This window comes from Chlorocebus sabaeus, chromosome 8 (assembly GCF_047675955.1).
Source record: "Chlorocebus sabaeus isolate Y175 chromosome 8, mChlSab1.0.hap1, whole genome shotgun sequence".
NCBI lineage: Eukaryota > Metazoa > Chordata > Mammalia > Primates > Cercopithecidae > Chlorocebus > Chlorocebus sabaeus.
The window spans coordinates 122,188,959-122,213,071 of NC_132911.1; the positions used below are offsets into that span (position 1 = coordinate 122,188,959).

The window sequence follows — 24,113 nt, forward strand, 5'->3', positions numbered from 1 at the left end:
GGCTGCTCCCATAGTAAGAATATTCCTGCTAGTTCTGATCTATGAAACAAATAGTTCATCTAGTGACAATTTCCACTCTTTTCCTGTCAAATACTATCACTAAATACATTTTGAATTTAGAGTATCAGTAAATGTGTCCTTGAAGCAGTGGTTTTCTTATGTGAGCCTACAAACTGGTGCTGTTCTCTGATGAAAATGGGAGAAATAAAAATAATGTATATTTTTTCTTCAAGCAAAAATCTGTCTTGAAATCATGAGTATTTTGTATTAAAATTCCTTTGGTTTATATAATGGTGGTGAGGGTACTTTTTAATTAAAAAATATTAATCGGCAAAATACAAAAGGTGGCAACTGTATGTCATTTGCAAAAACGCTTTCTGTAATTTAACTTGTCTATGAAATCCAAAAGTCTTGGATGCACTGATGAAGACTCAGACGAGCAGAATTTCAAGGAGAAGACAAGAGAGTATTGTTCTTTTGTCAGCAGTCATCTCCCAACTACAGGCAACACCATGCCTTTCTTTATAAGAATGCTTTGGTACCTTCAGATTATCCTTTCAGTGAAAAAAAAAAAAAACACAAACATGGATTTTCAAACTTTATCTATAATTATCTATATTATGGATAAATATAAAACCATATCCATCCATCCATCTATCCATCCATCTGTCCATCCATCTTTAATCTAAATGATCCTATAGACAGAATGGAAAAAATGTAGGATAACACTTTTATCTTTTCATTTTAAGAACGGTATGTAGTTTAAAAAATGGAAAAGTACACAAGTTTTTATAAACTAACTTTACTGAGACGTAATTTATATACAATAAATCCCACATATTTGAAATATCAAGTAGATGATGCTTGACAAAAATACAAAACATTTTCACCTCTTTCACTCCCCTTTGAAGTCAATCTCCCTTTTACCCCCTACTCTGGGCAACCAATGATTAGACTGCTATCCCTGCAAGTTAATCTTGCAAGCTCTAGTATTCCATATGACGAGAATCACATATTATGTTCCCTTTTGTGTTTAACGTGTTTCACTGAGCACAATGTGAGATTCACTCACGTTGCATGCATCAGTAATAGGTTCCTTTTTATAGCTGAGTAGAGGTTTTGGTATGAACACACAATTCATTTATGCTCCTCTTGATTGATATAAGGGTTGTTTAGAATGTTTGGCTATTCTAATCTCTTTTGAAATTATTGGACTATAATTTTTAAGAACATACGTTTCCATTTCTCCTGGGTGGATACTTTTGAAATTATTGGACTATAATTTTTAAGAACATACGTTTCCATTTCTCCTGGGTGGATACCTCAGAGTGGAATTGCAGAATCATCTCATAAGTTTGTGATTAACTTCATAAGAAACTTGACATTTTCAAATCGGGTGACTCCATATTATACTCACATACAACATACATACAAGAGATTCATGTGTGCGACGTCCACAGCAACAATGGGTATGGCTTAGTATTAGAATTTAAGCCATTCTACTGGGTGAAAAGTATTATCTCATTGTGGTTTTTATTTGCATTTTCTTGATGACTTAATATTTCTGAGCATACTCTCATGTGCCTTTTGGCCATTCTTATATTTTCTTTGTGAAGTATGGTTTCAAATCTTTTGCCCATATTATTGGGTTATCTTCTTGAGTTTTAAATGTTCATGTATTTTGTACACAAGTTCTTTCTTAGATATATAATAAAAGTACTTTCTTCTTGTCTGTGGCTGGGCTTTTTCATTCCCTTGATGGATTCTTAGAAAAGCAGAAGGCTTTCAATTTTGATAAAGACCAATTTAGAAGCCAATTGTGGTGGTGTGCATCTGTAATCCCAGCTACACGTGAGGCTGGAGCCATGGGATCTCTTGTGCCAAGAGCTCAAGTCCAGCTTGGGCAACAGAGCAAGACCCTGTCTCAAAAACAATAACAAAGAAAGAAAAGAAAAGAAATAAAAAGACCAATTTATCAATGTTTTTCTTTTAAACTAAGTGCTTCTGGGGACATGTCTAATAATTCCTTGCCTATCCCTAAGTGTGAAAATGTTCTCTTACGCTTCCTTCTAGAAATTGTATAGGATTAAGTTTTATATTTAGGTCCATTATTTATTTCGAATTAAATGTTGTATATAGTGTGATGCAGGAGCTGAAGTTCATTTATCCAGTTATTCCAGTACCCTGTAGCGAAGAGACCACCCTTTCTCTCATTGAATTGCTTTGGCACGATTTTTGAAAAACATTTGGCCATATATGTGTGAGTATATTTATGGCATTTCTATTTTGTTCTACTGTTATAATCTACAAGTCAGTCTTTATTCCAGTACCATATTATCTTAGTTATTGTTATTTTATAGTAATTCTTAAAATTAGGTGGGCAAGTCCTCAAAAGTTTGTTCTTTTTTCCATACGAGTTTCACTACTCTAACGTTTTTGCACTTCCATACAAATTTCAGAATCAATGTGTTCACTTTGTTTTAAAAAATCTGGTGTTATACATGTATACATATGTAATAAACCTGCATGTTGTACACATGTACCCTAGAACTTAAAGTAAAAAAAAAAAAAAATCTGGTGTTATATTGATTGTGAATTTTAACATTGAATCTTCTAATCCACAAGTGTGGGATATCTCACCATTTATTTAGATCTTTAAGTTCTCTTAGCAATGTTTTACAGTTTTCTGTGTAGAATCTTAGATATATTTTGTTTAGCTATTACATAGTAATCTTGTATTTCGTGTAGTAAGTTATATTATTAGTACTTGTAGGATTTTTTTTTCTTCGTACAGGTTAAGCATCCCTAATCTGAAAATCCAAGATCTGAAATGCTCCAAAATCCAAAACTTTTTGAACACCAGCATGAAGCTCAAAGGAAATGCTCACTGCAGCACTTCAGATTTTAAATTTTTAGATTAGAGAAGCTCAACTGGCATGTATTCTGCAAATATTCCAAAATCAAAAAAAAAAAAAAAATACAAAACTGAAAACACTTCTGGTTCCATGTATTTTAGATAACACTCAACCTCTAGATCATACAGTTTTTTGTATAAACCATTTGATCTATAAATAAAAATAATTTCACTTCTTCCTTTCTAATCTTTTTGTCTTTAGTTCTTTTTCTTGCTTTATTTCACTGGTCAGGGTCTTCAGAACAGTATTTAATAGAAGGTAAGTAGCCAGGTGCGGTGGCTGATGCCTGTAATCCCAGTACTTTGGGAGGCTGAGGCAGGTGGATCACTTGAGGTCAGGAGTTCGAGACCAGCCTGACCCAACATTGTGAAACCCTGTCTCTACTAAAAATACAAAAAATTAACTGGGCATGGTGGCAGATGCCTATAATCCCAGCTACTAGGGAGGCTGAGGAAGGAGAACCTGGGAGGCAGAGGTTGCAGTGAGCCAAGATCATGCCACTGCACTCCAGCCTGGGTGACAGAGTGAGACTCTGTCACACACACATAAAAATAAATTTTAAAAAATAAGGTAAGAAAAGCTAATGTCCTTGTCAAATTCTGTAGAGAAATTTTTTTTTTAAACTATTTAGGGTGATGTTATCTATAAGTTCACCATAAATGCTGTTTATCAAGATTTCTGTTATTTCTACTTTTCTGGTAAGTTTTTTAAAAATTGTGGATCAACACTGAACTTTGTCAAATGCTTTCTCTGCACCTATTGAGAAGAATGTCTAATGGACATACATGCTATAAAGTGTTCTCTAGATGCCAGTTAGGTCTCGTTGATTGACAATGCTGTTCACATCATCAGAGAGTGATGTTGAAGTTTACAATGGTAATGGTAAATTTATCAATTTCTACCTGAATATTATCAGTGTTTGCCTTATGTATTTTGATGCTCTATGTTAAGAGTGCAAATGTTTAGAATTGTTATGTCTTCGTGGAGAATGTAACCCTATATCATTCTGTAATTGCCTTTTTTTTTTTTTTTTTTTTGATGGAGTCTCGCTCTGTTGCCAGGCTGGAGGGCAGTGGCATGATCTCGGCTCACTGCAACCTCTGCCTCCCGGGTTCAAGCGATTCTCCTGCTTCAGCCTCCTGAGTAGCTAGGACTACAGGTGCATGCCATCATGCCCTGCTAATTTTTGTATTTTTAGTAGAGACAGGTTTCACCATATTGGCCAGGATGGTCTCAATCTCTTGACCTTGTGATCCACCAGCCTTGGCTTCCTAAAGTGCTGGGATTACAGGCATAAGCCACCACGTTCGGCCTAATTGCCCTCTTTATTCTTTTAACTCTTGTTCTAAAGTCTGCATTGTCTCAACTCAATATAAGTTTCTTGACTGTTTGTGTAATACATCTTTCTCCAATACTTTACTTTTAACCTGTGTACTTAAAGTGTGTTTCTTCTAGAGAGCATATAGTTAGGTTTTTCTGCTCCTAATCTGACAATCTCTGTCTTTTAACTACTGTGTTAAGACTATTCACATTTAAGGTCATTATTGATAGACTTAAAATTTTACCATCTTTATACTTTTCTATTCATTGCTCTTGTTTCACTCTTTTTTTCTTTGACGTTTTCTGATTTTAACTGAGTATTTGATGCCATTTCATTTTATCTTCTCAACATACCAATGATCTTTCCTTTATAAAAAAATTGTTAGTGTTTGCCTTACAGTTAACAATATACGTAAGTAATCTAAGTCCACTTTCAAATAACACTGTTCTTCATATGTATTTGCAGGTACTCATAACAAAGCATTCTCTATTCCTCCCTTCCATCCCTTGTGACATTGCTGTTGTTCATTTTACTTAACTCTATGGTATAAAACCCAATGTATTATTGTTATTATTGCTTTAACCAGTTAGCTTTTAGATCAATTAATAAGAAAAAAAGGAATTTGTTTTACATTCATTTATTCCTTTTTGACATTCTTCCTTGCTTTCTGTTGATTCAAGTTTCTGATCTATATCATTTTCCTTCTGCCTGAAGAACTTTTATTATTTCTTGCTGGGCAGTTTGCTGACACTGAATTGCTTCAGTTTTTGTTTGTTTGGGCAAGTCTTTCCTTACTTTTCTTTTATGTTTGAAGAATAATTTTATTGGATATGGAATTGGCCAATTTTTTTTTGTTTGTTTCAACCCTTTAAAGTTTTCACTCATTTTCTTCTTGCTTAAGAGGTTCTCATTAGAAGTGTCCTGGAATTCTTATCTCCTTTTCTCTGTAACTAAGCTATGTGATGTTTGTTTGTTTTTAAAATCTGACTCCTTTCAAAATTTTACCTTTGTCGTGTGTGTGTGTGTGTGTGTGTGTGTGTGTGTGTGTGTGTGAAGCAGTTCAAATATTTATCCTGTTTGGTGTTATCTGAAATTCTTGGATATGTGATTTGATGTTTGTGATTAATTTTGGAAATTCATTGTCATTACTATTTGAACTATTCTTCTGTCTTCTCTTCTTCTGACATTCTAGTAATGCATATGTTACATCTTTTAATATAGTCCCACAATTCTTGGACATTCTGCTCTGCTGTTTTCATTCATTTTACTCTTTGCATTTTGGTTTTGGTGGTTTCTATTGATTTATCTCCAAGTTCACTGATTCTTTTCATGGCTGTGTTGAGTCTACTGATGATCCCATTGAAGGTACTCTTATTCGCTGTCACTGTGTTTTTTATTTCTAGTATTTTCTTCTGATTGTCTATTAGTTCCACTTCTCTGTTACATTAGTCATCTGTTCTGGTATATAGTTTACATTTTGCATTAGTGCCTTTAACATATTAATCATATTTACTTTAAATTTCCTATTTGATAAACCTAACATCTGTGTTGTATCTGAATTTGTCTCTTCAGTTTGTTATTTTCTTACCTCTTGGCATGCTTTGTAATTTTTTGTGTGTGTCTGAAACCTGGACATGTTGTATTTGGTAATAGGAACTTGGGAGGAGGCATTTGGGAATATCCAATAAATAGTCCACTAGAACAAAGGAAGGGACTGGAAGATAGCATTATGCTTCACTGATGCCAGGAAGCAAGAATCTAATGGGGGCAGTCATCAGGAGCTTTCTTCAGCAAGAGTTTCTAACCTGGGAACCTAAGCAGGACCTAGAGGTGTGTTTCAGTCAAACTTCAACATAAACTTTCTTATTAAACTTTTTAACTACCAACTTACTGTGATAAGTCTTACCATAGAGCCTTACCCTGGGAACTAGAGATGAGATACCTAACCCAGATGAAGAGAACTAAGGAGGGCTTTCTATAGGAGGTGGTATCTAAAACTCAAGCCAGAAGGAAAACTGAATTATTCAGGTGAATGGGTGGGTGTCAGGATGGTAGTGAGTATGACATTTGCGAACCCTTCAAAGTAGTTCAGCGGGCCTTCAGCTTGAAGGAGGAGGGAGTACAGGCAAACCCAAACACCATCACCATCACCCCTATCACCACCACCACTGACAACAACCACCACTACCACCACTGCCACTGCCACCATCACCGCCACCATAATCCAACATCTTGAACGGAAAAACAGACTGCTTTTTAAAACTATAAAATGCTCATCCCTGGAGGTGTTGAAGCAAAGGCTGTCCAACCACACAGTAGGGATGTCAGAAAGGGTACACAGGGGGACATGTGGCTATATTGTAAGGGGGACACTCAGCCTCCACTCTTCCTATTCCCTTGTGGAGGGACTTCCTGACTAATGCTCTTGGCCTCTCTCCTGCCCTCCATTTGGTACTCATTCAGCCCAGTCCCATGTTCTGTCCTTACTTGAGACCTGTGTCCTGACCTAGTCTGCTTTCTGCCAAGCCTTAAAAGAGGCAGTGCTCAGTTTTGCTGGTGACTGGGATGATCCATTTAGAGAGGAAACATTCTTAGTAAATAAATTTGTCTACAGATATAAATTACACTCTCCAAAGACTTTTATCAGGAATGCAGCTGGTATTTTGAGGTCCACTGACCTACCACTTGTGTTTATTTCTCATTGAAAGGGTCTTTTTTTTTTTTTTTCTTAAATTGACCCCATAAATCTTTGGATGACACCTAAAGTTGTTTCCAACACTCAGAGGTCTTTTCCCCTGGATCATCAAGAAAACAAAGTTCAGTACCCTTGGTTTAAGAATGCTGAGAAATAAATTATATATTTTAAAGTTAGTAAGTTTATAATTTGGAAAGCTAGTAAGTGTTCCATTAAAAGAGGTTAAAATGAAAAATCAATGGCTCTATTGGAAAACTAGGAGAAACAACTTATGCTCTAATCATATCAGAAACTTTACTATGTAAATATAAAATTATGCTCAAGTTTCAATAAGAGTATAGAGCAGTTGTTCTCACCCATAGGTGGGAACTGAACAATGAGATCACTTGGACTCGGGAAGGGGAACATCACACACCGGGGCCTATCATGGGGAGGCGGGAAGGGGGAGGGATTGCATTGGGAGTTATACCTGATGTAAATGACGAGTTGATGGGTGCTGACGAGTTGATGGGTGCAGCACACCAACATGGCACAAGTATACATATGTAACAAACCTGCACGTTATGCACATGTACCCTAGAACTTAAAGTATTAAAAAAAAAAAGTATAGAGCAGTTCACACAAAAAAGAAATGTGAAAAAACAAATACAAAGATATAGGAAAGCAGAACACAATATCCAGACGGGAAGTGATAAAGATGAGAAAATGTGTAGATGATGCACTGGATAGTTAAATATGTCTACATTTTGTTTGGTTATACTGGATTCTACTAAGTAGTATTCTCCTAAGTGCATTACAGAAAGTAATTATTCTAGTTCTTTTGACACTTGTTAACTACAGACCCCATTGGTCTCTACAGGGAACTCTAACCATAATAAAAGACTTGGAAGACAATTGCAGAAGGATCAAGGAATAGAACAGCTCAGAAAAATCAGCACTGAAGAGAACAGTGTAAGCAAATGCATGGAGCCACATTCCAAGGGTCCTAAAATGATAGTGATTTTTCCCTTTACTCAATAGCATATGCAGAACTGTCCAATTTCAAGGTGCTATATCTCAGAATATTTTTTAAAAGGAAAAGAAGTACAAGTGGGTGATAGTTGCAGCATAAAAAATGGACCAGAGGCATACATCTATTTTGCAGGTGATCATTTAGAAATATGATAAATCAATAGGAATCATTTGTAAGCGATACTCATATGACAACTATTTATTCTTGCAGACATCTAAAGGATACCCATGTTTCGTCCATGAAGTAGACCAAGGAAACCCTTTATACATTCAAAGCAGCTTTTAAAAAATATTTTACATTCTGGGGAGGTCTGAGTGCTTCACCTCTGAAAACAAGTCTTTAAAGTTGGCAGGGGAAGGAACCCTTCACAGATAGAGGATTTGAAGCCGAACGAGATGAGGTGATGTTAGCAACCACCACAGGAAGAAACTTCAAACCTGAAGAGATGCGCAACTGTGCATAAAAGAATCTGAAAGTGCCTGTGAGCTTACACCTGGCCCCAGTAGAGTCTCCTCATCAGTATTTCAAGCCAGGCCTCAGAAAACTAGGGACATAATCTTGCAAGCACAGAAACATACACAAATTTCTTTGCTTCAAACCTAATCTCATGATTTCAGTCTATATATCCTAATGCCTCTCCAGTGTTCTAACCATCTCGTTCTTTTTAAAGTGTGCTTCTGCAGGGAGTTCATGCTACTAGTACAGCAGCACCCCCCGTTAGCTAAGGTTTCGCTTTGTGTGGTTTCAGTTACTTGTGGTCAACTGTGGTCTGAAAATAGATGAGTACAGTACAATAAGATATTTCAAGAGACAGAGAGAGATACTTATCTAATTATTATTATGGTATATTATTATTAATTGTTCTATTTTATCATTAGTTCTTATTAATCTCTTATCGTACCTAATTAAAAAAAATTACCATAGGTATGTATGTGTACACTATATAAATAGTGTTTGGTAATATCTATGGTTTCAGACATCCACTGGGGGTCCTGCTATGTTTCCCTTGCAGATAAGGGGGGACTACTGTAGCTTCTCTTCTGATTAAACACATCTGCCGCCAAAGAGCAGGTATCTCCTGGGCACAATAAAATTACCAAAAATTTTGATATTGCAAAAGATTTTGAACACTGTGGTTAAAATATGTCTAAAGTTTTCTTAGACTTTGAAGCACCTAAGGGAAAATTTTGTTTAGAATTTAAGGTACTTCAAATAAACACAGAAACAAATGTTAATATAGTAGAACTCTTTGTAAAAATAAATACAATTTAAACAACTACTGAGGTTAAAGGGTAATTTTCAGAAAAGGTTAAAATCATGACTGTCATACAAATACGGAAGTGAACACATCTTTAAGATTTTAATTTAACTTATTAATGAGGAAACCGGCAAGATGTTAAAACCAGCTCAAAGGAGAATCTGAACAGCAGACACAATTATAGATCAGGAAGACTGAAATAAACGTGTAAATGGGAGGTAAAACTCACCTTTTCCACAGTCGCTAGGGAAGTCAACTGAACCTCTATGGAACAGAATTTACATGTCAATGGACAAAAATTATATTGTATTACTCTCTGTTATCTATAACTCACAGAGTTATAAAGTTGCTCTCTAGAATCAAAGAATTAGATAACCCAAATGTTGTGCTATAGATGACAATGCATAGCTTTCCGTGGAAGCACAATTTTTTCCCTACATGGATCATGATTATTTTATTTACCACTATATTCTGAAAACCTGGTATATAGTAGATAGTCCATAAACACTTGCTAAAAGGATGAATGAATGTCCACTATATGTGAGTCATTAAGCTAGGCCCTTCACATTCATCATCCCATTTAATCTTCCCCCAAATTCTTTAAGATAAATATTATCATTTTACTGACAAGAAACTAACGTGTGGCATCATGTGGCATCATGTTTCTATTACATGTCAAAGGCTGGGTGAAGGGCAGGGAGGATTTGACTCAGACCTACGTGCAGAAAACCTCTCTCTGTTTTCTTCTTCTTTTTCTCTCCATTTAATATATGTCTTTTTCATTTACCGTCACTGGACCACGTGCCTCTAAATCAAGAGATGTTTGTATAAAACACTGATATAACATGCTTCCTCAATGAGCATGATATGGGAGATCCTTGCTTTAAGAAAAATAAAAGAACAGCAGCACTCAAGAGAATCTAAGCATAAATAAGAGACACATGAACAATCTTTTCTTCAGCCTTAAAGAGTAGCACAGGATATTTACCAGCCCAGAACGTTTTGTTTCCCATAGATGCTCCTGTCCCTCCTTTCCTAGGATAATAAAGCTGGATGAATTCAACATTGTGTGTATCGTTTTGTTATCACAGATACCATCAGGGCAACACTTGGAAAAGAGCAGCAGCTCACATGCATTGTATGCTCATTGTGACTGTGGGCTACCTTCATAGCAACACTATGAGGTAGATACTATTAGCATCTCCTCCTCTGCAGGTAAAGAAAGCTGATGTGCACCCAGCAACCTTTACAAAATCACAAGGCTATGATGCAGCTCTGGCCTGCGACCTGGTACTTGTAACCATTCCCCTGTCCTCTCTAAAGTCACTCTACTGTCTGCACAGCCTGGTGAGGTTTGCTCTGTCATCACATCTTGAGTTTTACAAACGTCTTTGCCCTTTTCATCACAGCCTCCAAGAGTACTGGGATTCCCACAGCTTCTAGCATCATAGGGCTGGTAAATGCACACTGGCTGAAGTCCTGAAAGCTATTTTCTGGCCACTTGGCACTTGTGATCATTTGGGTAATTTGCATTCACTCTTAGAGAGGCAGGGGCCAGAGAACAGGGGAAGAGAGTGGTCTTCTGAGGCTTCAAATAGGTGAATGTCAAAAAGATGTAGACCAAAAGTTAATCTGAAATCATTCTCTCTGTTCCCTAAGTCCCCAAATAATTCCCTGCTTTCTTCTTCTTGCCAGAAAATAGGCTGCCCTTAAAAGGAAATAACAGCATGTTTTTCGACACCTCCAGGTGAGTCCTGACATGAATAATAGGACAATGCCGGCATGGAAAACGAGTCAATAAACGGTTAGCTTAGTGGTTTACCTATATTATTTCATTTAATGTTCACAGTGTCTCTCTGAGCCAGGTACTATTATCTTTATTTTGGAGATGAGGAAGTGAGGTTAAGTAACTTGCCCAGGTTAAGCAGCTTGCCAAGATCCCAAGAAAGTTGTGATTTCCCAATACCAGATGTGTTTCATGAAGACCAAGTCTGCCACCAAAAACATATGACAACTGTTTGAAATACATCCTCATTTCCACACTCCTGTCCTCATGTCACTTAGCAGAAAACCTTGGGAAGTGGGACCATTTATTCCATACGCACTGAAGCATGAATCTTTATTTCTGAGGACTGTAAGGCTCATCCTCTTCAAACCATTATAAATGCTTATCCTTCCCTCAAGGGGACCTCATAATTCTCACCCCTAATAAAAGATAACACTGCTTTCAAATAAGATCATGAAAAAGGCTTTGCCATTACTATCGCACAGGCATTAAGAAACATTAAGCAGCCATTATCTGATGAAGGCTACCATAATCAGGCAAATGGTTACTAACTGATCGATTACGTTTAGGAGTAGAATAACTGACCCTAGATGGGCTTTTCTTATACTCTTAAGGGAGGAACTAAGAAAATGAAATGCAGACACTTGGAGTCGAAGCTAAGTACCCGCGCTGCCTTCCAAATTTCATAGATTTCATCCAAAAGGGCCATTGGCTCTAGTTGGGAGTGGCAGAGAAGAAATGCATAAAGGACCATTTTTATATTTAAGATAGAAGGATTTGACTCTCTTCTTTGTTAACTCAGTTTGAGCTACAATTGGGTGTTTTCCCTATATATTTAGACATATCAATGCGGTCGGCAGGAATCTAGGATCATCTAGCTCAGCATTTTTTTTAAACATTTAGTGCTTAAATGTTTTAAAAAGTTTTTTTTTTTTTTTAAACCAATCAAGTTTTCAAAATCAATCAAGTTGTCTGTGTGTTTCAAATATATACAACAGACATAAAGGGAGCGGCTTTGGTTCACACACCCGCCTCTACCCAAAGCACGCCCATGTCCCTTTGGCCACGTCCATGAAACACACTTAGAAGACCACCGACTGAGACCTCTTCTAAGAAGGTGGACTGACCTGCCCTAGATCTCACAGATACAGCCTAAGAGCAGAACTGCAAAAATAAATACTTTCTGCTTAACAAGTCCCTTTTCATAGTAATGGGGTGAACAGACCAAGAGAGATTAGGATTTGTCATGATAGAAAGTATGGGTTTGGAAAGAGGTTTATCATCTAGAGTGTTTTGCTATTTCATGACAAGTCACTTTACCACCAGAGTGAAATCATTTTCTCAGAAAAAAAGATCTGGACTAGAAACGACTTCTTAACATTGTTTCCCCCTTGAAGCTATACAGTTTTGGTTTACAGAGTGTATCCTCAGTCCTATCTTTCACTGCACCGTTTGTGAAGGGAAAAGAGAAGTGTTGCTCACATACAAGTAGAATCTTAGGGTGAAAGGGCAGGCAAGGTCTGGAAAAGCCCCCTTACTCTGATGGGCTACCACAGTGGGCATATTTGCTCCATCTTGCCCACTCTGTCCCCCAATTGAGAGACTTGATCTGAAGGCCCTTTATGGTTCACTATCCTGTTCTATTTTCTGCTTTCAAGTACTTATTGACCTCCACATGTAATATTCAAACACCCTTGATCTAAATGGAATCGTAATCTGTGCCTTGAAAGTATTCATCCCAAGGGCAGAGAGTTAGTATTATTATATTCCATTTCGGAAACTTGGAACATTGCTAGGTGCAGATACTAGAAGATGGTCAACAGGGAAACAGATGCCCAGAGGACAGGAGTGTCAGGGAAACTGACTTTTCCCCTGGACTCTTTCACGTGATTGGATACAGGTATATAGCTCACCCAGTCAAAGAAGTCAACATACTTAAACATTTTTTAAAAAGCATTTTCCCACTTAGAATCCTTTTCTACTTAGATCTACATAGTGATTCCATAGCCAAGTTCACGTGAAAGACTTCCTTCTTTCCTTTCTCTCTGATTCATGTGCTCTTACTTTCTCTAGGATCCCCCAACCCTGCACCCTGATTCCCATATACTTTTACAATGGATGCTCAAAATTCACAGTTTTCTATAATAACCATGTATGTTTGTTAACTAGCATGGCTCACAGGGATCTGGAATTTATCACCCCTTTGAAAGTAAACCCATGCCAGAAAATTTCAGCAGGAAGATATTGTTTCATTGGTAAGGGTATGGGAAAGGCCATCATGACTGGGAGAAAGAAAGGGAGTGAAATATCTGGGATACTGCATACTTTACCAGTTATGTCATGCTGTTTGAATGACTCACTGTAGATCTGATACTGATTCGGACAATGTTTCTTCAACCACTTGCAGACATCCTGCTGGGTCCATAGAGCCACCGGTTTAGACAGCTTCACTGTAGCTGACTATAAATAAAGAAGGAAAAGAAGATCTGTCAATGCTGGCCCCATGCCTAGGAAGACACTGTAGTTATAAGTCTTAAGAGTGTGTTAAAGGCTACAGACTGGATTTCCTGAAGATAAATATCTAGTTCTTGTCTTCCTCCTAACCTCTGCAGACCTTCTCAATACTGCTGTAAAGCACAAAGAAAAGGTCCAGGTGGAGAAGTTGTGAAAATGATCTAACCATCTCTGCTGAGAAAAAATGCCAAGGAATCCCTAGGAAGTAGTGTTTTTTAATGAATACTCTAGCAAAAAACAAGGGGTTGCTAAGCAATTAATTACATTATAGGGGAGAAATAGCTGTGGCCCCAAGTGCCTTTCTTTGTATTCCAAGAAGGTATTTATCTCTTGCTGTCCCTGACATTTCTAGAGCCTAGTACAACACTGGCTCCAGGAAGTGCTAATACTAATTTTAGGAATGAATGTTATTGGATTTAGATAACTGCATACTAAGAACTGCAAGTCTGCCTGGGGGCTCTGGACTTAGGGTGGCCCTGAAATGGTCAGGAGCATGAGTTATACCAAAGTGGGGAAGCAAAAAGTCAATTCCACCAGGATGTGGAGAACAGTAATAAGATGATGGGGGCAGTTAGGCTTTATACAGAAGCCAACTAGTCAAGGTTTTTTTGTTGTTGTTGTTCATTGGATCTTTCAGGGAAGTATTAATGAGGAAAACACACACACACACAAACACACACATACACACACAGAGGGAGTGAGAAGAGCTTAGCCTTTGACAAATGATGGATTACAAATACATTTATTAGTGAATAAGCATCAATTTCATGCCAGATGATGGTGTCCCTCAGAGATCCCAGGAATTTGGTTTTGGACAGATTAATGCTTCACTATCTAGAATTTTTATCATGCTGGATCAGTGTTTGCCAAGAAAGTAAAGCCATCCTATCGGCAGCTGTTTGAAGGCTCCTGGGTGGTACAAAGACGTGGCCATTATTATCCCTGCTCTTCACCATAGGCATCATTTCCTTCCACTTCTCTATCAAATCTTTCAGATTAAGGCAAGGGGAGAGCCTTCATTTGGTAGGAGTGTGATTGTAACACCTGCTGACATGTTTGTTGTTGTTGTTTCCTTGGCAAAGAAATGGCTTGCTTCAGTCTCAGAATCTTAAAAAAAAAAAAGCAGTATATCTAGCATCTAATAGCTTTTAAAAACTTTTTAGTACATTTAAAGTTACCCTTTATGGCAAATAAATTATGGCAAAATAAATTTTATTTTCTGTAGCAATATCTTCTTAGCTTTTTAAACAAATTTGAGTTTAAAGAAACAACTATCCCAGAGGCCAATTTTTAGTTAAAAAAAGAAACAATGGTGCAGATGATGAGAGAGTCATAGTGAAAACAGTGGAAGCAATATGGAAGCGATTCAAGGTTGGAAAGCACAATGCTCAGGTGTTTTTTTTTATTTGTATATTTCCAGTCATATGAGTCCTTAGGTCATTGCTTTCACAATAATCACAATGCTGATCACTTTTTATTTTGTACTGTGATATTTTTCTTTTATTAATTGTGGTAGATTGTGTTTTCCAAAGATGATTTTATATATGTCCTATATTCATATACATATGTTTTCATATAGACATATATACACATACATATGTATCTGCTTTTCATTCAATGGGATTGACATTTATTTCTTCTACTAACATGTGGGGCTGATACTCCCTCTGATTCCATTTCAGCAGGGTATGTGACCTTCCTGACCAATATAGTACAGTGGAATTGATGCTATGTGACTTCTGAGGCTAGGTCATAAAAAAGACACAGTTTCTGCCTGATTCGCTCCCTGGCACTGACCTTTGGAAACCCACCGTCATGCTGTGAGGAAGCCCAGGCCACATGGACAGACCATGTGTAGGAGTTTTGGCCAATTTGCCAGCTAAGGTCTCAGTTGACAGTCATCACCAACGACCAGACAAATGAATGAACAAGCCTCGGATGATTCCAGCCACCAGCCTTCAAATCTTCCAGCTGAGGCCCCCAGATACCACAATAGAGAGTCAAGCCATCTTTGCTGTTCCCTGAGTGAATCCCTGACCCACATAATCCATGAGCATCATAAACAGTTGTCTAATGCCGCTAAGTTCTGGGGTAAATTGTTTTGCAATCCTAGTAAGTGGAATACGTGGTGATGTTGGGAGGGTGAGATCTGTTATAATTTTGTGTTCCCCAGAGTGTCTTGCTTTCAGTAGATGCCATGTATATCCACAAGGATTAAGTGAATGAATTAATGAATGAAACAGCATTCACAGACATAGCTTGCTATTTAATCAGCAGTGATTTTCACGTTTAGCCCTTGCTTCTCTACTCTGCTGTGTGTTGTGCCCACATGGCTCCTAATGAAACATGCCTACAGACCTTCATACTAGGGTAATGGGCTGCAGCCATTTTCCCTCTAGCCTCTGTGGGAAACCATACTGACTTTGCCTAATTTTGATGAGAGAGGAAGACGTTGGGCATGGAGGGTATAAATGAATAAATATTTTTATTGTTGATGATGTTTAGGTTTTTTTTTTTCCTCTTTGCTCATCATCACATCCTTTCCTTTGCACAATTAGGAAACTAGAACTTTAGATCTTTTAGGTAGAAATCACTTACCACCAGGTTTCACAAGTCAGCACCTCTGAATCTAGTTCTTTCCTGCTCTACAAATGTTCCTTCAGATTAGCTGAATGAGTTTATAGCTGACACATCATTACCCTGAAACTCTTGCAAGTAAAGCTAATCACATCTTTTGAAAACTCCTGTAAACCAGTCACAGAAGGCTGTAAGCGAGGAAGGGAAAGGCAGAAGGATAAAGTTGCTTACACATTAATATACTAAACTTTTTCCTTCTTGGAAGGTCATGCTTTAAGTTGCTCATTTCCTGGGAAAGGGAGGACACTCAGCCTCAACTGGGCTTCAGGTGGAGATTTACCCAAACACACCAAGCTGACTCAGAATGCATCCTGACGAGCCCACCATGTATGCTTTTTGTCATGCGCGTCCATGTGAAGAGACCACCAAACAGGCTTTGTGTGAGTAATAAAGCTTTTTAATTACCTGGGTGCAGGTGGGCTGAGTCTGAAAAGAGAGTCAGTGAAGGGAGATAAGGGTGGGGCCGTTTTATAGGATTTGGGTAGGTAAAGGAAAATTACAGTCAAAGGGGGGTTGCTTTCTGGCGGGCAGGAGTGGGGGTCACAAGGTGCTCAGTGGGGGAGCTTTTTGAGCCAGGATCGGCCAGGAAAAGAACTTTCACAAGGTAATGCCATCACTTAAGGCAAGGACCGGCCATTTTCACTTCTTTTGTGGTGGAATGTCATCAGTTAAGGTCGGGCAGGGCATTTTCACTTCTTTTGTGATTCTTCAGTTACTTCAGGCCATCTGGGTGGACGTGCAAGTCACAGGGGATGCGATGACTTGGCTTGGGCTCAGAGGCCTGACACTTTTGTTCTAAGTTTTCCTTTTATCATGAATTCAGAGCTTCTGAGGCTAACACTCAAGGGGCTGCTTTGCTTTATCCTTCAGCATATACTCTTAGTAGGCATATACTAGTAAGAGCACATACTCAAAACTTTAGGCATAGATTTTTAAGACTGTATGAGGCTGGGCACAGTGGCTCATGCCTGTAATCTCAGCACTTTGGGAGGCTGAGGCGGGCAGATCACCTGAGGTCAGGAGTTCAAGACCAGCCTGGTCACATGGTGAAATTCCATCTCTACTAAAAATACAAAAATTAGCTGGGCATGGTGGCATGCACCTGTAATCCCAGCTACTTGGGAGGCAGGAGGATTGCTTGAACCTGGGAGGTGGAGATTGCCTTGAGCAGAGATCGTGCCATTGTACACCAGCCTGGGTGACAGAATGATACTGTCTCATAAAATAAAAAACACTGTCTCAAAAAAAAAAACAACAAACAAAAAAACAAAACAAAACAAAAAAAAAACAGAAACAGTTAAGATGGTATGAGCCTACAGAAATGCCTCCATGTAAACAGGCATAATAAGTAAAATGAGGGGAATAAAGATTCCTACCTTTTGTCTCTTCTTAATCAGATGGTAATAAAAGTATTGATACCATTTATCAGGTGATTCTTAGCCTTGGCATTTTAATAAAATTACTATTAGTTTGCCACACTTTAAGAGCTGTAATGACTCCAGTTACCCCAGTCTGCTTCTTTTTTTGGGATTCTCAGAGCTGACTTTGATTTGTTCTGCCTGAACTTCTTTTTGTAGCACCCAGGGTCAACCTCAGTTACTCCCCCTTCCATCAACATTTTCTCCATTCCCAACAGCTACCAAATGTTGGGAGTGAATGTCATAATCTGATTCATTTAAAGAGCTTACACTTTACTTCCATGTGCAATTAGAACAACAAGAAGTACATGTTAAACCATGCCAGTTGAATTCAACATATTGTCCCACTGAAGGTAGGAAAGGAGAGGCAGAGCTGTCAATGCCTTCAACCACCTCCTTTCCTCAACATCCAACACCTACACTCTATTCACAGCCACCCCTAGACGATGACTTTCTCTGATATGCTGCTGGGTTTTTTTTCCCGCTGTAGAGGCCTAAGCCTAAATAATAATAGTTTGTAAAGCAAAGAAATAAAGCATTTCACATTTACTAGAAACAGTAAACTCATAAGAAAAAAACATCTTGCCCAATGGCAAACATTAAAAAAACATTTGCCCCAGTTCTCTTTCTCCATGTTCATGTCTACCACATCATTCTCTGAATTTACAACCCTGGAGACAATTTTGGTTTATTTTGCTGCCCTGAAACACGCCCGAGGCAATTTGTTATCTTAACCCCTATGCATAGTGACACCAAGCAGAATTCCAGACATTTCCTTTCTGAATTGGTCCTGGCCTTGCTACAGACAAACTGAAAGTGCATTTCAGACGCTTTTCCTTTCTGATGCCTTTCTGTTTTACAGGAAGAACTCACTTTATGCAAAATACACATTCCTGAGAGAAAGGTTGTTTGCAAATTACTTTTTTTTGGCAAATGATTTCTATTTTAATTTACTCTTATATAATAAATTCAGTTATGTTTTACAGTAATTCTGATTTGTATTTAACTGGAAAGGACTCTGAAACATTAAGTTTTAAGTTCTCCAAGGTAAACTTGAAGCTTTTCTGCTAAGTAACAGAATAATTAAATGCTTTAAAGAAGTTTGAAATTGAAAGAACTATTGCAAAATGCCTTTAAAGTTAAATTTTTATTTTGTGATTCAATTATCCCTTAGCTTATCTGTTTTACAATATAAATTCTCTTTTAATTTACTGGGCTTTGATTTATAAGAGAACACTACAATTGCAAGATCCCAATGGTTGTACAAACTCTTAACTAGGTGAGCCCAGTTGGTTGATTATAAAAAAATAGAGAATGCTTAGACTGTTCACCTTCATTGGCAGGACAAAGAAAGCTTTAAGGCCAAATTTCAAAAAATGTAAACATATTTTTAGTATCTCATTATAAGCAAGTGTTTGCAAGCTCTAAGTGTCAGGTCTCTGAGCCTAAGCCAAGCCATTGCATCCCCTGTGACTTGCACATATATGCCCAGATGGCCTGAAGTAACTGAAGTATCACAAAAGAAGCGAAAATGCCCTGTCCTTGCCTTAACTGATGACATTCCACCACAAAAGAAGTGAAAATGGCCGGTCCTTGCCTTAAGTGATGACATTACCTTGTGAAATTCCTTTTCCTGGCTCAACCTGGCTCAAAAAAGCTCCCCCACTGAGCACCTTGTGACTCCCACTCCTACTCGCCAGAGAGCAACTCCCCCTTGGGTAAGTAATTTTCTTTTACTTACACAAATCCTATAAAATGGCCCCACCCCTACCTCCCGTCGCTGACTCTCTTTTCGGACTCAGCCAACCTGCACCCAGGTGATTAAAAAGCTTTATTGCTCACACAAAGCCCGTTTGGTGGTCTCTTCACACGGACGCGCATGACATTTTGGTGCCAAAACCCGGGATAAGATTTTGGTGCTGTGACTTGGATTGGGGGACTTCCCTTGGGAGATCAATCCCCTATCCTCCTGCTCTTTGCTCCCTGAGAAAGATCCACCTACGACCTCATGTCCTCAGACTGACCAGCCCAAGGAACATCTCACCAATTTTAAATCCGGTAAGCAGCCTCTTTTTACTCTCTTCTCCAACCTTTCTCACTATCCCTCTACCTCTTTCTCCTTTCAATCTTGACGCCACACTTCAGTCTTTCCTTTCTCTTAATTTCAGTTCCCTTCCTTTTGTGGTAGAGACAAAGGAAATGTGATTTATCCATGGACCCAAAACTCCGGCGCCGGTCACAGACTTGGGAAGACAGTCTTCCCTTGGTGTTTAATCACGTGGAGATTCCTGCCTGATAATTCACCCATGTTTCAGAGGTGGCTGACCACGCAGGGACGCCTGCCTTCATCCTTCACCCTTAGCAGCAAGCACCACTTTTCTTGGGGGGGCAAGAACCTCCGACCCCTTTTCTCCCTGTCTCTACCCCTTCTCTGCTTTTCTGGGGGAAAAGAACCCCCCAACCCCTTATCTCTGTGCCCCGACCCTTATCTCCATGCCCCGACCCTTATCTCCGTGCCCCGACCCCTTATCTCCGTGCCCTGACCCCTTATTTCCGTGCCCCAACCCCTTATATCCGCACTCTTTCCCGCTTTTCTGGAGGGTAAGAACCTCCTGACCCCTTATCTCCATGCCCCGACCCCTTATCTCTGTGTCCCGACCCCTTTCCCACTTTTCTACAGGGCAAGAACCCCCCAATCCCTTCTCTCCGTGTCTCTACTCTCCTTTTTCTCTGGGCTTGCTTCCTTCACTATGGGCAACCTTCCACCCTCCATTCCTCCTTCTTCTCCCTTAGCCTGTGTTCTCAAGAACTGAAAACCTCTTCAACTCACACTTGACCTAAAACCTAAATGCCTTATTTTCTTCTATAATGCTGCTTGACCCCAATACAAACTCGACAGTAGTTCCAAATAGCCAGAAAATGGCACTTTCAATTTTTCCATCCTACAAGATCTAAATAATTCTTGTCGTAAAATAGGCAAACAGTCTGAGGTGCCTGACGTCCATGCATTCTTTTACACATTGGTCCCTCCCTAGTCTCTGTTGCCAATGCAACTTGTCCCTAATCTTCCTTCTTTCCCTCCCACCTGTCCCCTCAGTCCCAACCCCAAGTGTCGCTGAGTCTTTCTAATCTTCCTTTTCTACAGACCCATCTGACCTCTCCCCTCCTCACTAGGCTAAGCTAGGTCCCAATTTTCCTCAGCCTCTGCTCCCCCACCCTATAATCCTTTTATCACCTCCCCTCCTCACACCTGGTCCAGCTTACACTTTCATTCTGTGACTAGCCCTCCCCTACCTGCCCAGCAATCTCCTCTTAAAAAGGTGGCTGCAGCTAAAGGCATGGTCAAGTATAATGCTCCTTTTTCTTTATCCGACCTCTCCCAAATCAGTTAGTGTTTAGGCTCTTTTTCATCAAATATGAAAAACCCAGCCCAGTTCATGGCCCGTTTAGCAGCAACCCTGAGACGCTTTTCAGCCCTAGACCCTGAAAGATCAGAAGGCCATTTTATTCTTAATATACATTTTATTTTATTACCCAATCTGCTCCCAACATTAAATAAAGCTTCAAAAATTTAATTCCAGCACTCAAGATCTGCAACAGGACTTAATGCACTTTGCCTTCAAGGTGTACAATAATAGAGGCAGCCAAGAAGCGACTTATTTCTGAGTTGCAATTCCTTACCTCCACTGTGAGACAAACACCAGCCACATCTCCAGCACACAACTCCAAATGCCTGAAACGCAGCTACCAGGGGTTCCTACAGAACCTCCTCCCCAAGGAGCCTGCTACAAGTGCCAGAAATCTGGTCACTGGGCCAAGGAATGCCCGCAGCCTGGGATTCCTCCTAAGCCGTGTCCCATCTGTGCAGGATCCCACTGGAAATCAGACTGTCCAAATCGCCTGGCGGCCACTCCCAGAGCCCCTAGAACTCTGGCCCAAGGTTCTCTGACTGACTCCTTCCCAGACCTTCTCAGCTTAGCGGCTGAAGATTGATGCTACCCCATCACCCTGGAAGCCTCCTGGACCATCACAGATGCCTTGGGTAACTCTTACAGTGGAGGGTAAGTCTGTCCCCTTCTTAATCAATATGGAGGCTACCCATTCCACATTACCTGCTTTTCAAGGGCCTGTTTCCCTTGCCTCCATAACTGTTGTAGGTATTGACGGCCTGGCTTCTAAATCTCTTAAAACTCCCCAACTCTGGTGCCAACTTGGACAACATTCTTTTATGCACTCCTTTTTGGTTATCCCCACCTGACCAGCTCCCTTATTAGGTCGAGATATTCTAACTAAATTATCTGCTTCCCTGACTATTCCTGGGCTACAGCCACACCTCATTGCCCCCTTTTCCCCAGTTCAAAGCCTCCTTCGCATCCTCCTCTCATATACCCCTAACTTAACCCACAAATATAGGATACCTCTACTCCCTCCTTGGCGACTGATCATGTACCTCTTACCATCTCATTAAAACCTAATCACCCTTACCCCACTCAATGCCAATATCCCATCCCACAGCACACTTTAAAAGGATTAAAGCCTGTTACTCACTTGATACAGCATGGCCTTTTAAAGCCTGTAAACTCCCCTTACAATTCCCCCATTTTGCCTGTCCTAAAACCAGACAAGGCTTACAGGTTAGTTCAGGATCTGTACCTTATCAACCAAATTGTTTTGCCTATCCACCCCATGGTGCCAAAGCCATATACTCTCCTATCCTCAATACCTCCCTCCACAACCCATTATTCAAACATACTTTCTTTACTATTCATTTACACCCTTCATCCCAGCCTCTCTTCGCTTTCACTTGGACTGACCCTGACACCGATCAGGCTCAGCAAATTACCTAGGCCGTACTGCTGCAAGGCTTCACAGACAGCCCCCATTACTTCAGTCAAGCCCAAATTTCTTCCTCATCTATCACCTATCTCAGCATAATTCTCATAAAAACACACGTGCTCTCCCTGCTGATCATGTCTGGCTAATCTCCCAAATCCCAATCACTTCTACAAAACAACTCCTTTCCTTCCTAAGCATGGTTAGTGCAGTCAGAATTCTCACACAAGAGCCAGGACCACGTCCTGTAGCCCTTCTGTCCAAACAACTTGACCTTACTCTTTCAGCCTAGCCCTCATGTCTGTGTGCAGCAGCTGCCACTGCTTTAACACTGTTAGAGGCCCCCAAAATCACAAACTATGCTCAACTCACTCTCTACAGTTCTCATAACTTCTGAAATCTATTTTCTTCCCCCCATCATCACTCAAGACAATGCTTATGCTGATAAGGCAGTCAAAAAAGCAGCTAGCATTCCAACTTCTATCCCTCATGGCAGTTTTCCTCCTTCACATTGGTCACTCCCACCTACTCCCCCGCTGAAACTTCCACCTATCAATCTCTTCCCACACAAGGCAAATGGTTCTTAGACCAAGGAAAATATCTCCTTCCAGTCTCACAGGCCCATTCTATTCTATCGTCATTTCGTAACCTCTTCCATCTAGGTTATAAGCCACTAGCCTATCTCTTAGAACCTCTCATTTCCTTTCCATCCTAGAAATCTATCCTCAAGGAAATCACTTCTCAGTATTCCATCTGCTATTCTACTACTCCTCAGGAATTTCTCAGGCCCCCTCCCTTCCCTATACATCAAACTCAGAGATTTGCCCCTGCCCAGGATGGGCAAATTGACTTTACTCACATGCCTTGAGTCAGGAAACTAAAATACCTCTTGGTCTAGGTAGACACTTTCACTGGATATGTAGAGGCCTTTCCTACAGGGTCCGAGAAGCAAACCACGGTCATTTCTTCCCTCCTGTCAGACATAACTCCTCAGTTTGGCCTTCCCACCTCTATACAGTCTGATAGCAGACCGGCCTTTATTAGTCAAATCACCCAAGCAGTTTTTCAGGCTCTTGGTATTCTGTGAAACCTTTATATCCTTTACCGTCCTCAATCTTCAGGACAGGCAGAACGGACTAATGGTCTTTTGGAAGCACACCTCACCAGGCTCAGTCGCCAACTTGAAAAGGACTAGACAGTGCTTTTGCCACCTTCCCCTCTCAGAATTCAGGCCTGTCCTTGGAATGCTACAGGGTACAGCCCATTTGAGCTCCTGTGTGGACACAGGTCCACACAGTGGACCTTTTATTAGGTCCTAGTCTCATTCCAGACACCAGCCCAACTTGAACTGCACCCCAAAAACCTGGATGGAGCCTGGAAACTCACCAACCAAGCAAGTGATTGCACTGAACCCCCTTAGGCTCTCTCTAATTAGATGTCCTAGGTCCTCCCAAATTTTAGTCCTTTAATACCTGCTTTTTCTCCTTCTCTTATTCAGACCTTGTGTCTTCCATTTAGTTTTTCAATTCATACAAAATTGCATCCAGGCCATCACCAATAACTCTATACGACAAACGCTCCTTCTAACAACCCCACAATGTCACCTCTTCACCACAAAATCTTCCTTCAGCTTAATCTCTCCCACTCTAGGTTCCCACACCACCCCTAATCCCGCTTGAAGCAGCCCTGAGAAACACTGCCCTTTATCTCTCCATACCACCGCC

At 39.8% G+C, this 24,113-nt stretch overlaps 1 protein-coding gene across 4 annotated transcripts in view; it reads right to left on the bottom strand.

Moving 5' to 3' along the window:
• SAMD12 (sterile alpha motif domain containing 12) overlaps positions 1-24,113 on the bottom strand; it is a 474,157-nt gene that overhangs the window by 286,351 nt on the left and 163,693 nt on the right. For 3 of the 4 annotated variants that reach the window (XR_012093747.1, XM_008001424.3, XM_073018325.1), the window contains exon 3: positions 13,318-13,447. Coding sequence is in view for 3 of the 4 variants with exons in the window: in XM_008001424.3 (XP_007999615.1) it covers positions 13,318-13,447 (130 nt within the window). In the remaining variant the exon portion in view is untranslated. Of the gene's footprint in view, positions 1-838; positions 1,920-13,317; positions 13,448-24,113 lie in introns of those variants that run through there. The other variant, XM_073018326.1, reaches the window with a different exon arrangement.